This window comes from Dendronephthya gigantea, unplaced genomic scaffold (genome assembly GCF_004324835.1).
Source record: "Dendronephthya gigantea isolate DGI-Jeju-01 unplaced genomic scaffold, DenGig_1.0 000003F, whole genome shotgun sequence".
Taxonomy (NCBI): domain Eukaryota; kingdom Metazoa; phylum Cnidaria; class Anthozoa; order Malacalcyonacea; family Nephtheidae; genus Dendronephthya; species Dendronephthya gigantea.
Genome location: NW_021163013.1, coordinates 1,189,973 through 1,203,944, shown reverse-complemented (window position 1 = coordinate 1,203,944; position 13,972 = coordinate 1,189,973). Strand labels below are relative to the sequence as shown.

Sequence of the window (13,972 nt, the reverse complement as noted above, 5' to 3'; positions counted from 1 at the left end):
AGCGGGCTTTATTTTTGGATTATCCTTTAACATTTTTATAATAGTAGGGTTTTCCAGAGGTCGCGATTTAATCACTGGACAAGTATGTTCACCGTAGTGAAAAACAATGACAGAAGTTTTTCCATAACTTAAGTATCTCCGAGCAGAGCACGGGTTGAAACTTGCAACGTGACCACACACTCGACAATTAGCCAAACCGTTTTTATGATTAAACTGTGTTGTGTTCACCACCCCATATTCTACTTTGAAAGGACATGTTGCTTCTACACATTTGTACGAGCCTTTACAGTCTGCGTATCGTACGCGGGAGTGTCCACACCAATTTGTCGGGCAGATTTTCTTCCACTTTCTACCACCTCTCAACGCGGATACCATTTTCATTTTTGTTGAGAGACCTTTGATTTCAAACACGGACAGACCATCGATGTCATCAGGCAACTGCTCGACACGTTTCCTTTTCACATCTGCCCACAAATTAACGTCAATTTTCCTTGGTGCTCGGACATTTTTCCTTTCATCGATATCGCTATCACTTTCACTGATTGAATCTATACTGACACTTAATTTCCACGACAGGACGTGTATACACAGTAATAAAAGTAAAGGTATTTATAGTAATCCATATGATCCTGAGTCTCTCGGTCGGTCAGCTAATTCAAGCCTTCGTTTAAAGGGTTTAAACGAAGCGATATCTTTGCAATATTAATCTTATCATTCATTAAAATTACGATGTGTTTTTCACTAAAATGATTCAACGCACATTTAGATAATACAGTAGCAATGAAGATAATTCATTATAAGTTTCATTATTACGCGCAAAGCCTTTTTAACGCAATATGTCGACCCTCGACCTCGACTTCGGACCCTCGACCCTCGACTTCGGACCCTCGACCCTCGACAAAAACCCAGACTCATTCGCCCGTATTCAAAAAGCTCACTCACACTCACACTCATTGAGTGTGACATATAAATTTTGTTAATGCTGATCAATGAGAAAGTTTTCTCTGAATAGATGGAAAGATATAAGGTAAATCACTGAAAATCAAGCTCCTATTCGGCTGGAAATACCGCCATTCAAACGTTATAAGAAGATTAAGATCTCTCACTCAATGAGTTTGAGTGTGAGTGAGCTTTTAGAATACAGGCGATTGTGTGACTCATTAAGAAATGTTCGGTAAACTTTTGCCATTGGATTAAATTTAAAGTCTAATTACCATCATCGTCATAATCTTCACTGTCTTTATTTTTCTCGTCATCTTCAATCTCGTGGTCGCTTAAAAGCCTTTTAATAAGAAACTTTCTCTTATCAACTGCAGCTTCTATTGCTTCTTCTTGGTCAAAATCATAATTTTGAATAAACGCATCTTAGTATGCATTATTTTCCTATGTACCAGTACATCTTTCTTTAGTTGTCTTATCCACAAAAGGCGCTCTAAATAGATATTTCTAAAGCTTTCTGTTTTGCGTTTTGCAGATTGCTGGTCGAAACCTCTGTTTATGAGGCGTTCTTTCATTTCCTCGAAAGCTGTGTTACTTCTTTGTTTTGCTTCTTCTATTAGTGGTATCAAGGGATCCATTTCTTCTCCAGATTCTGGGTCAGTCGTTGAGACATCGTCACGGAAATCTCTTTCTGGACTGTCCGAGTCTGTTTGAGACATGCTTTTTTCTCGTTCTCGTAATGGAAAGTATTCCCGTTCGTGTCTACGCTGATTGTAACCGCGATTAAGGTATCTTCCGCAAAATTGGCAGCTCATTCCCTTAGCACTGGAGGCGTGCAAATGCCTTGTTATCGAGCAGTAATGCAGTTTTTTGAGCAGATGAGTATGTGCTTATGAGCAGTTATGAGCATGTGCTCATCTGCTCAACGCATAATATGGCACCCAATTCATTAAAATTTTTCAGGCCTAATATAATATAATTTACATTGTTCAATTTAAAAAATAATGTCAGTTGCAATTTTTTTGCGATGAGCAGATGAGCATGTGCTCATGAGCAGTTATGAGCATGTGCTCATCTGCTCATCGCATAAAATTTGTAACCGATTTTCCACCTTTAATTTGAAATGGGAAAAACCTTGCCCGGACGATATGTTTAAGATATTTGTAAATTTGTTCTACTTAATTATATTGTTACAAGCGTTAATCCGTGTCTTTATTTATGCTCCAAGCAACGCGTTGCCCATAACACCAAGATTTTGTTCATATTATATTGGGCTCGAAAAATTTTAATGAACTGGGGCACAGGTTAGATGAGCACATGCTCATAACTGCTCATGAGCACATGCTCATCTGCTCATAAAACTAAGTCATTTTCACACCTCCAGTGCTAAGGGAATGAGCTGCCAATTTTGCGGAAGATACTTTAATCGCGGTTACAATCAGCGTAGACACGAACGGGAATACTTTCCATTACGAGAAAAAGAAAAAAACATGTCTCAAACAGACTCGGACAGTCCAGAAAGAGATTTCCGTGACGATGTCTCAACAACTTCTACTCAGCAGTCACGAAGTTCGACTGGAGAAGAAATGGATCCCTGGATACCACTAATAGAAGAAGCAAAACAAAGAAGTAACACAGCTTTCGAGGAAATGAAAGAACGCCTCATAAACAGAGGTTTCGACGAGCAATCTGCAAAAGAGAAAGCTTACTTGAGTATTATACCTAGACTCCAGAAAGAATTAGAAAATATCTATTTAGAGCGCCTTTTGTGAATAAGACAACTAAAGAAAGATGTACTGGTACATAGGAAAATAATGCATACGAAAGATGCGTTTATTCAAAATTATGATTTTCACCCAGAAGAAGCAATAGAAGCTGCAGTTGATAAGAGAAAGTTTCTTATTAAAAGGCTTTTAAGCGACCACGAGATTGAAGATGACGAGGAAAATAAAGACAGTGAAAATTATGACGATGATGATAATTAGAAGGGGAAATTATTATTTATTGCTGTAACTAATTGCAAGACAAATAAATGTTAAAATCGTTAATCCATGTCTGAAATTTTCTTTACATTTTCATTTTATCAAAAAAATTTCAAGTGGGTATGAAATATCTCATTGAGCAGATTAGCATCTGCTCATGAGCAGTTACGAGCAGGTACTCATCTGCTCATCGCACAAAATTTGTAACCGATATTCCACCTCATATTCCATGCAAGTACACTTTGTGTTTTGCACGTATTGGCGGTTTTATCCGGAGCCAGAACAACTTCGGCTAACCAGGAGCATTTACTTGTACTATACGATTTCGTGATGTTTATTATACATATATACACATATAGTCAAACTAAATAGAAAATAAATTACATATAAGTATCAAAATTGTTATAGATACAAGAAATTGAGCTTGAAATAAAAATATAATATACACGTTAAAATATAACTTACTTTATAGTTACTCCTAGTTCCTTCGATGAAGTTCATTTGAATCTAACTAGGCGTGGTTGTTTTTTGGTTTATATAGGCGTAATTTACATAATTCAACAATACATGCATAATTTCTATAAGTCATTATTATTGTAATCTTGGGCAAAACACCCCCCTCCAGTTAGGAGGTGATGACTAACTTTTTTTTTGTTGATTTCTTCTAAAATGTTATTTAGTAAATTGTCTAACTATAAGTTTAATTTATCGTTCTATTTCTTCTTTCGTGGCAATTAAACAAAGTTTATGAATTGGACGTTCATAACATCCTTTTGCCGTTTTAATTTGGACTTTTCTTACCATGTTGTCTTTTCCACGATAAGTATTAACAACGATTGCCATTTTCCATTGCATTCTTGGTGTTGAATCAAGTTCCAAAACCAAATCTCCGGCCTTCAAATTTTCTCTTCTATGAAACCATTTATTTCTTGGCAATAAATTTGGCGCAAAATACTTCATCCAGGCTTTCCAAAATTCGTGAATCTTCCTTGATTCCTTGGATTGACTTGGCTTTCTTCTTCTGGGATTGGTAATGAATTATGTTGGCCAATAATAAGGTCATTGGGTGTAATTGGAGGATCATTAAATATATCTTCCGAGCTTGGGTATAACGGTCGACTATTGACCAGGTAAGTAATTTCCTTTAGGATGGTATGCCATTGCTCTTCAGTATGTGCTTGATTTTTACATGTCGCATTCATTGCATGACGTACTGATTTGATCAGGCTTTCTAACACTCCATTTTGATGACTTGCCTTTGGGATGTTAAATTCCCATCTAAAATCACAACTGAATTCTTCTGCAAGAACCTTTTGGATTTTGGAAGTATCCCAACTTGACGTAACTTCTTTAAGGTAAGCTTTGGCTCCCACGAAATTTGTACCACGGTCAGACCAACAGACATTAGGATGTCCATAAGTACAGGCAAATCTTCTAAATGCCATTAGAAATGTCTCGGTGCTTCTATCCATCACAAGTTCCAAGTGTATGGCTCTCATTGTCATACACGTGAAAATTATTACTTGCGCTTCTTTACATGTTTTACGATTCATCCTAATCTGAATTGGACCGAACATATCCATGGCTGTAATTGTAAACGCGGGTAATCCCATAGCTACGCGAAGACTTCGGAGTTGTCCCTCTATCTGTTCCAGTGGTTTGCTTCGTAATTTCTTGCACGTGATACATTTGTTCGTGAGTTTCTTTGCGGCGTTCCGTATTCCAATAATCCAATACTTCTTTCGTGCTTCGTGTACAAGGCTTTTATATCCACAATGACATTTTTGTTCGTGTAAATGGCGTAATAGCAGAACAACTAGAGGATGATCGCGTGGAAGGACAATTGGTTTGCACATTTCTTGCGGAAGTGATCGAATATTCTCTAATCTCCCATGTGCACGCAATAAGCCTTCTTCATCGAAATTCGGCTTTAATTTTTGGATAGGGAATTTTCTAATATCCACTTCTTGTTGACACCACTTAAACAACAGATTTTCTGCTACTTTCAGTTCATTCCAAGAAATAGGATTTGTTTCTTTGACTTTGTTTCGCAAAATGCGAATAAATCGGAGAACGTAGGCCATCGTTCTTCGTATTTTAGAAAATGATGAACAATTATCTAGTAATCGTTTGAATAAAGCATCGTTTAGGACTTCAACGGTATTACAACTTTCACTCGTTGTTTCTTCACTTTCTCTCAATTCGCTCTTGAATTTACTCTTATATTCAACGTCCGTTTCTTCGTTGCTTTCGCTTGGGTCTTGCCTTGAATTATCAATTACCTCGGAACCAATTAAGAATTGTGGACCAGCCATCCAATTATTCAATTCGTGTATGGAAATGCCTTTACTAAGAGCGTCTGCAGGATTGTCTTTCGATTTAACATATCTGAAATTTCCAACATTTACACTTTCTTGAATTTCAGCCACTCTTACTGATACAAACGGTTTGAATTTCCTTGCCGGTGTCTTGATCCAAGAGAGGACGGTTTGTGAATCAGTCCAGAGTACATAATTCCAATCTTTTGCATTAGCGAATTTCAACGCTTGAACACATGCTGCGTAAATACGGGTTAGAACTAGACATCCAAGTAATTCTAATCTTGGAATAAACTTTTTTCTAAGCGGAGCCACGAATGCCTTGACCATAATGGGAATAAAACTGTAACTACCGTCTTCACATTTCCATTTAAGGAAAATTACTGCTCCATACGCTAATTCTCCTGCGTCGCAGAATCCGTGTATTTCGGGCTTGTCGACTGCATTATCTGGCTTGAGCTTTCGATTAAATTGTATATTAGGGATTTCGTTCAATACTTGGAAATTGTCGATCCATTTATTTTGGACAGCATCTGGTAGGTCTTCATCCCACGAAAAGCCTGATGCCGATAGATCTTGGAGATCCACTCTAAACTTTATCATCACAGGCAAGACCAGTCCGAGAGGATCCCAAAGTTGCGATACAAGGGATAGACATCTTCGTTTAGTGAATGTTTTCTCTGGTCTAATATCGAGCTCTTTCTTGAATGTGAATACATCAATTTCTTTATTCCACTTATATCCGAGGAAGGTAGTGCATTTTTCTTTTGACTTGTCAACTTCCTTGTGATTAGAATTCCACGATTTGACCTGGAAATTCCCCGTGTTTAGGATGGTGTCGATATCCGTAATAATCTTTTGGGTTTTTTCGGGAGTTGGGGCTGAGCCACCGATATCATCAACATAAACGTTGTCTTGCAGTTGTCTGGAGGCTTCGGATAAATCTTCTTGGCAGGCTTTAGCTAATACCTTAATAGATCCTGTAGCAATGTCCGGTGCGGGTTTGTCTCCAAAATTTAACCGTAGCCATTGAAAAATCTTAGGATCTTCGTCTTCATTTCGTCGAAACAAGAATCGGTGGTATATCTGGTCTTCGGGATGTATCCTAATTTGATTAAACATCTTACGTAAGTCGCCGCAGTATCCAACATGGTCCCATCTCCACCCAACAAGACATCTTGAATATTATTAATATAGTTTGGACCTTTTTCTAGATAATCGTTTAGGGATTTGTTGTCTGGACCTTTTGCGGAAGCGTCGAAAACTAAACGTATCTTAGTTGAACGTTCCGGTGTAAATACTGCCTGCATCGGGAGGTACCATTCAGGTTTACTGTGGTCGACTTGATCAATTGGCACTTCAACGACGAAGGCTTGTTCTATTAACTTCTGTACTTCTGTTTCGATTTCTTTGAAGCACTTTTTATTTTTAAATGTTTTCTCGGATGAAAGCATTCTTCGATAGGCGATGTTGTAGTTGCTTTGACGTGGTGGTCGACTTTCTTTCCATGGCATCTTGACTTCAACTCGTCCATCGATTATCTTCGTTGAGTTTGCCAGGGACTTAATGAACTTATTCTCTTTCGACATTTCGTCCGTACATGTACACATTCTGGTAGGTTTTACACTAAGTAGATCCTGAGTAAGCAACTTCTTTATATCTTCTTCTGCACTTATGGTACCAACTTCGACTGAAACCGTTCTTGACACGTTGTCATTGTTTTCGCTGTCGACGACACCGAGAACATACCAACCAAAGCAATTTCGTTTAGCGATTGGTCAGCCCAGCTCACTTTGTTTAATATGAACGTCAATAAAGGCTGCCGGGAAATCTGTACCAATTAGTAAATCGATCAATCCACCATTGAGGTGTAATTTGTCAACGATACTCTCTAAATGAGGATAATTTTTTACCGCAGTTTTTGATATGGTCTTTGCGGCACTACAGGGTTTCTGAACGGTAAGTACATGCAAAGTTTTTATTATTTGATCATCATTAATTGGTGCCACAGATATTTCGATTTGTCGTGACTTTTCAGACTTTTGTTTACCTCCAGCTAAGTTCATAGTCATGTGAAGTTCAGGTCCTTCTAAACCAAGTCGTTTTACTGTAGCTTTCGACATCAAACTTACGTTAGGTCCACTATCTATCATTGCCAAAATCTCAACAAATTCTCCATCTTTATTTCTTACTCTAATTTTTTGTACAGGACATATTCCTTTTATTTTGTTGTTCTCTTGAACATTGCCATTTTGTGTCTCTAGTGTAGATTTTGGTGACCTTTCTATATTAATTTCAGATGTCAATGGATTAAAGTGTTGATTTAACTTCACGGATTCGGGATTTCTTCGATAATTGTGCAATGAATAATGATGAGGTTTAGTACATTGTTTGCATGTTGTCCCGTCTGCTTTTTTACACGTATTTGTGTGATGGGTCATTAGACATTTTCGACAGCGATTATTCTGCTTAACAACTTCCCATCGTTCATTAACGCTTAAATTTTGATAAACAGGACATTCCGAGAGGTAATGGTCGCTTTGACAATTTAATGGGCATGACTCCTCTTCAGTCTGTTTAGTTTTCGCATTGTTACTATTTTCGGAGTTATTTTTAGGAGCACTTTCAATTTTCTTATTATAGGAACTGTTAACAGCGTTAATTTTTGTTGGTTTATGACTAATAGATTGATTACTACTATCATTAGCATTAAACCGCTTTCCTCTCGATCTTAAATTTGCTTCTCTATATAACCATTCAATAAGATTTGTTATATTTTCTTCTTTTTCTTCCCGAATCATATCACGACCGAAGTCAGCGTTATCTTTTGACTCTAATTTAGACAGAAATTGTGACATAATAAATGGAGCTTCGTTTGAATCTGTTACCGGGCATCCGTTTTCTTCCATGTCATTTGTAAAGCTCATAATTTTAGTAGCATAACGTGAAAGTGAGGCTGAATCGCCTTTTACTTGCTTATAGGAGATTATTTCGTTTAATAAATCATCTATAAGTTTTCTTTTGTCTGCAAATTCTTTATCTAGAATTTCAAATGCTTTTTCTACCGATTTGCAATATTTTACTTGGTCGGTCCAAAAAGAATATTTTGGTAAAGCTTTGCAAAATCTCTTTAACTGCTCTTCTTCGTCTTGTCTACATTTTTCCATCCAATGTTTAAATTCATGTTTCCATGTCAAATAAGATTTTCGTTTGCCGTCCCATACCGGGACTGAGAGTTTTTCTAAAGAATTTGTTTTATCGATTTTTGTTGAAGTAAGCGCCTCTGCCATTTTGGTTACAGCGAATGTCAAAGTCGCAATACTGTCTGGTTTATCTTCTGACTTATTCAAAGAGCACCTCTTTTGATATTCAGCGAAACTTTTAGTACAATTTAAATAGTTAGTCTTTATTTGAGCACCAATTTTCTTATTACTTTCGAGTAAATTTTCCGCTTCACCGGAATCGCTTACTTTGCCTTCTACTATTTTATCAATAATTACTTCTTGTTGTTGTCTCACGAGTCTATATTTCGTTTCAATTCGTTTGTACACATTTTCTAACGTTGAAAATTCCGCTTCCACCGTGTAAAGTACTTGAAATTCTTCAAATAATTCATATATAGGGAATTAACCATATTGTCCCGCTCTGCTGATAACAACGACACGTCTATCTTAGGCGGCATTTCTTTACTTAATCCGTTAATATCCTTGTTTATCGTTTATGTAAATTTTGTGATTTGAATGCTTGTAAGTGAAATGTCTAATTACGCATTCCTTCAAATTGTTCGAACTTTGCTTGGTTGACCATACTTTTGATCTTCTACAGTACTTTTGTACGTATATTAATAAACTGGTTTTCTCCTACCTTCATTAATAGTTCCTCTGTATGTAGGAAGAATGTTTTCGATAATACTGCTAGGAGATGCTTTCAATCAGTCCAGATAAGCTTTACGTCTGAGGCTGTGTTGCCGATATAGCGTATCTTACGATTTCGTGAGCTTGACTCTCTAGTAGTCTTCCGTTCTTCTTCTACTGTTATCAGATTACTTCTCCAGATATAAATTTGACTGTTTGGCACGTATTGGCGGTTTTATCCGGAGCCAGAACAACTTCGGCTAACCAGGAGCATTTACTTGTACTATACGATTTCGTGATGTTTATTATACATATATACACATATAGTCAAACTAAATAGAAAATAAATTACATATAAGTATCAAAATTGTTATAGATACAAGAAATTGAGCTTGAAATACAAATATAATATACACGTTAAAATATAACTTACTTTATAGTTACTCCTAGTTCCTTCGATGAAGTTCATTTGAATCTAACTAGGCGTGGTTGTTTTTTGGTTTATATAGGCGTAATTTACATAATTCAACAATACATGCATAATTTCTATAAGTCATTATTATTGTAATCTTGGGCAAAACACTTTGAGTAACTCGATAATATGAAAATTGATGTATGGAAATTATTTGTATGTCAATGACATGTTCACATATGATATGAGGACGATAAAGTCAAGGTTAACGTATATAAACTGAACTGTATCACAAAACATAGTACATAGAAAACGAATCTTTAAAATCAACATTAGTCTAATGGTAATATTGACATACAAATACCTACTAACATGGACCAAACCATGGTTACAGAAACGCCGAGGACATTGTGTTTATGCCAATCTTCTTCGAGAACTAGAGGGTGAAGATCCAGGGTCATTCAGGCGATATCACCGCTTGGATGTAAATTCTTTTAAATAAGTTCTAAGCATGATTGGAGGCACAACTCGACCAACTTTTCTTCTGCAATAGCTTCAGCTGCCATATTTTCATTGCCACGTGAGGAAAATACTAAGAACTTACTGACTGAGAGTGAGGTCTGTACGGTAAAATATCAAACCGAGGTCGTGCCGTATTGACCGAGCGATAGCGAGGTCAGTACGGCACGACCGAGGTTTGATATTTTACCGTACAGACCGAACAATCGAAGTCAGTAAGTTATTTATTATATGACCTAATTTGGGAAAACCATAAACACGAATAATAATTCATTTCCATTACATCTGGTCAATAAAAATTGAGCGTATTGCCCGTGGGCAATATGGGAAAATCCCGCCTTGTCAGCAGCCAATCAAATTGCAGGATTTACAAAACAAACACTAGTCATATAATAAATATTCTTATTGGCTAATGCATATTCAGTGCTCAGCATTTAGCTGAAAAACATCCGCAAACGTTGAGATTTTTTCCACGCGTGGACAAAAAATCAAACACGATAGAAATTTTCCTCACGATCACGCGTGTCATATTTCGCAGCAAAAACCGTCCGCACACGTGAGTAATCAGCTAAGATAACGGCACGCGTAGTCATTTGCTCAGCTAATTGCTCACGTGTGCGCCGGGCCTTAGGGTTGTTATTTATATGCCTACCGGAAATCAATTCCATTAGTTTCACCGGCACAATTTAATTTGCATGCCATCTTTTATTTTATACCCATTTAATCTCAATCTGAATGATACGACTTTTTATCTCCGTTAATAGGATTATTTAAGTGCCAGTGCTATATACAGGGTGTATAAAAAAAGAAGTCCTTATAAATCAAACTATTGTTATAAATTAAATGCCTCATCAATTTTCGAAGCCCACAAGTGCATGCCACGAATTAATACTGCTCATTAATTTCGCACCGGTGTTGTTCAAGGTTGTGCTTTTGACTGATGAATTTCGATCAAGAACCTTACTCAAAACGTGTCTGCTTGTGTGTACGTATTTTTTACGTCTCGATATAAGTCTGGACGATAAAAACCTTTCTTTGCCACGCATTATTGTGCAGAATTTTGCTTTTAAGGCTGGTTCCCATGATTACGTTCCCATTCAATCATTATATGATCGTAACGATCATGATCGCTGAGATAGAACGTTTTCTATCTCCGCGATCACGCGATCTTTACGATCATTGCGATCGTCGTGGTCGCTGGGATCGCTAGCTAATTGATTTCCGTTTAATGGCTACGGTCGCACGTAAATTTTTTCAGCAATCGTAATCACTGAAGCGATCGTAAAGATTAAATGGAAATTTCTTGACGCAGAAAGGCTTTGTGCTTGTGATAAAAAGATATGCAATATGATTATGCACAAAGCTGACAATATCTTACGCATCCAAGGGCTCGGCGTAGTGACGGATCATTTAAATTATAACAAAAGTTTAATTTATAAAGGTTTTCTTTTTTTATTTACCCTGTATAGATGGAGTATTCTATAATATATAGCTACGACTAACATTGAAATCATTTAAAAAAAAACACTGATTCAAACGCAATCCCAAAGTTCATATTTTCAACAAAGGTTTCAACGCAAACTCAGTTGTTCCAACCCATTTATCTTCTGTTAATATCAGGCGCCAATATTGAGCTACCAAAGGATCGAAATTAACTGTCACCAACTTCTCCATCACTGGCGAAGGAAAAGTGGCACACTAAAGCGGAAAAGTTTTAAACAAGTGTCATACAACCACTTTAATTGGTAAATGTTAATAGGGTATACATTGATATAAAATTCAAGCGATGATGCTGCCCGTTGCGTGAACAAGTCATGTTCGTTCATGTTGCTGCTGGGTTGTCTTGGGCGACCTGTATGAGGCAGGGTGCACTCGTGCATTGTGTTATTAAGTTCTGCGCCAACATTGTTAATGTCAATGTTATTATTATTACCATTGCCCAGTTTTTTCCATCAGTCGAGTATTCAAGGTTTAAATTTCCATATCCTTGTCTGACGTTATGACGCCAAGATGGTATAAAGCCTCCTGCCACTGTGACAGATGTGACAAACACCGGACGAACATAAGTAGCTTGAAGATAGTTCCCAATCTTTGCCGTTTCACTTCCCCAACCACCCGTGTCTGATCTGCCATCAGTCAAATCACGTGATGTCACGTGATAGATGTCATTGTAGTAACCATTTTCTTTAACTTGGTAGTCATTTAATGAATGGATCAACGCATTCGTGATTAGCTCTGTCTAAAATACGTGGTAGGATGATTATGAAATGTTATAATAAATGTTGTATGAAATTCTCTAATCTGCTACATTTTTTGTTTCAGTAAGGTTCTTCTACTGCTGCGTCCAAGGCAGACAGGAGTTAAAGGTCTTTCAAGTTCTATCTTTTGTTTTATCTTCTTCTTCTTTCGTGAATTTGAAGAGACATAAAAAAAAACTAAATGTTTACTTTCTGCACAAGAACACCAATGCAAATGCCTAACCTCTTCGCGTGTAAGTCCATCAGGTCCTGGTTCGCCCTAAAAATGCATTGAAATGAACTTTTTGTTCAGGTGTTGTGAAACAATTCATGCACACAAGATCTACAACTTAAGAGCAAGTTAGCTTTTTGTAAAACTCTAAAGAAGGAGAAAGCTGTAATAAAATTATCTCCAGGTTTTCAAGAATTAAAGTCCTTTTTTGGAAGTCCTTGTTGTTAAAAACTTAAAAGATCGGATCTTCTGCACGTCACGTTAAAAGGCCACATGAAAAAAATTAGTCACCTAGATTTAAGTAACGTTATCAAGTGAAACCGCGGTAAACATATTAAAAAAGGTTTGCCTCTTCAAAGTTGAATACTAGTTTGTATTCGGACTGAAATAATCACTATAGGAATTATCTGTTATATAACAATTATATAAGATTTACCGTCTCTGAAGCCATGCAATTTGAAGCTGTATATTGTGGATCAGTGCAATTGTCTTGCATTTTTTGTCGGTGCATTTTATTTGTCGAGCGATCATTAACCTCGCGCGCGCCCCATAAACATAGAGCGACAATTGTCTGGTAGTTCAATACGAATATAGTTCACTGCGTTGGCGGTACGAAATTATATACTTAATGCGAATGTAAGGATTCGTATTCTAGCTTACAACTTCACCATCATTTCCCGTTTCTCCCGGTTCACCACGTACACCCTATAAAAATGCGTGATATTGAATATGCCTTTAATACAAGGGTTACTCGTTTTAGCCTTGAACTTTGTTTCCTGGACACTTGTGCAGAACCAGGACCGCAAACCAGGGAAGGAGGGTGGTGTAGGGAGGCGCCAAATTGGGCAATATACCCCGGACAACAGGTTTACATGTTTAGGGACGTACACTGAAATACTACATGCAGAAACAATAAACTAGTATATATATATACTCTAATCTCGTTGTGCTTTTCGTAGGTCAGGAAAAGCACGATACTTGTTATGTTATTAAAATTATTCATGTCTTTAGAAATTTATTGTTTCTACAATCAATAAACACCAAAATATTAGCATAACGGGATAATTGTCAGGCTGGATACGCTGTACTGATTATGCTTGGATGGTAAAAGAACTAAGAAAATCGCATCCATCAGTTTAAAAGTACCCTCTACGAGCGCCTCGTTACCAGGCTACGCAGAAGAAAACGATGGGCGTGGTGCATGCAATATCTCGTGGATATATTCTATAAACAGAGCAGGTAAAATACATCATTTCCCATCTTTTTGAATTACCCGCAAATATATTACCTTTTCATATTACCGAATTATTATAACAATTTATCAAATATATATTTAGGGCTGACTATATATATTAATATATTATATAAACATATACATTACATTGCAATGCACATATGGAAACAAAACCCTTTAGGTGGCATATATATTTTTAGAAAATTTCATTTATTTTTTCAGCTGACCTTTGGTCCATTAAACCC

The 13,972-nt window shown here is 36.9% G+C and overlaps 2 protein-coding genes across 2 annotated transcripts; both read right to left on the bottom strand.

The window, feature by feature from the left end:
* Positions 1-3,142: 3,142 nt before the first annotated feature.
* Positions 3,143-5,738, bottom strand: LOC114541894. The gene is made up of 2 exons (XM_028561694.1): positions 3,387-5,738; positions 3,143-3,285 (listed from the first exon to the last, which is right to left on the bottom strand). The coding sequence occupies exon 1, from the start codon at positions 5,567-5,569 to the stop codon at positions 3,878-3,880; it is 1,692 nt and encodes a 563-aa protein (XP_028417495.1). The 5' UTR covers positions 5,570-5,738; the 3' UTR covers positions 3,143-3,285; positions 3,387-3,877.
* A 47-nt stretch (positions 5,739-5,785) lies between these two features.
* On the bottom strand, positions 5,786-9,698 carry LOC114541904. The gene is made up of 2 exons (XM_028561703.1): positions 9,527-9,698; positions 5,786-9,425 (listed from the first exon to the last, which is right to left on the bottom strand). Exon 2 carries the CDS (start codon positions 8,527-8,529, stop codon positions 7,018-7,020), a length of 1,512 nt encoding a protein of 503 aa, XP_028417504.1. The 5' UTR covers positions 8,530-9,425; positions 9,527-9,698; the 3' UTR covers positions 5,786-7,017.
* Positions 9,699-13,972: the final 4,274 nt, after the last annotated feature.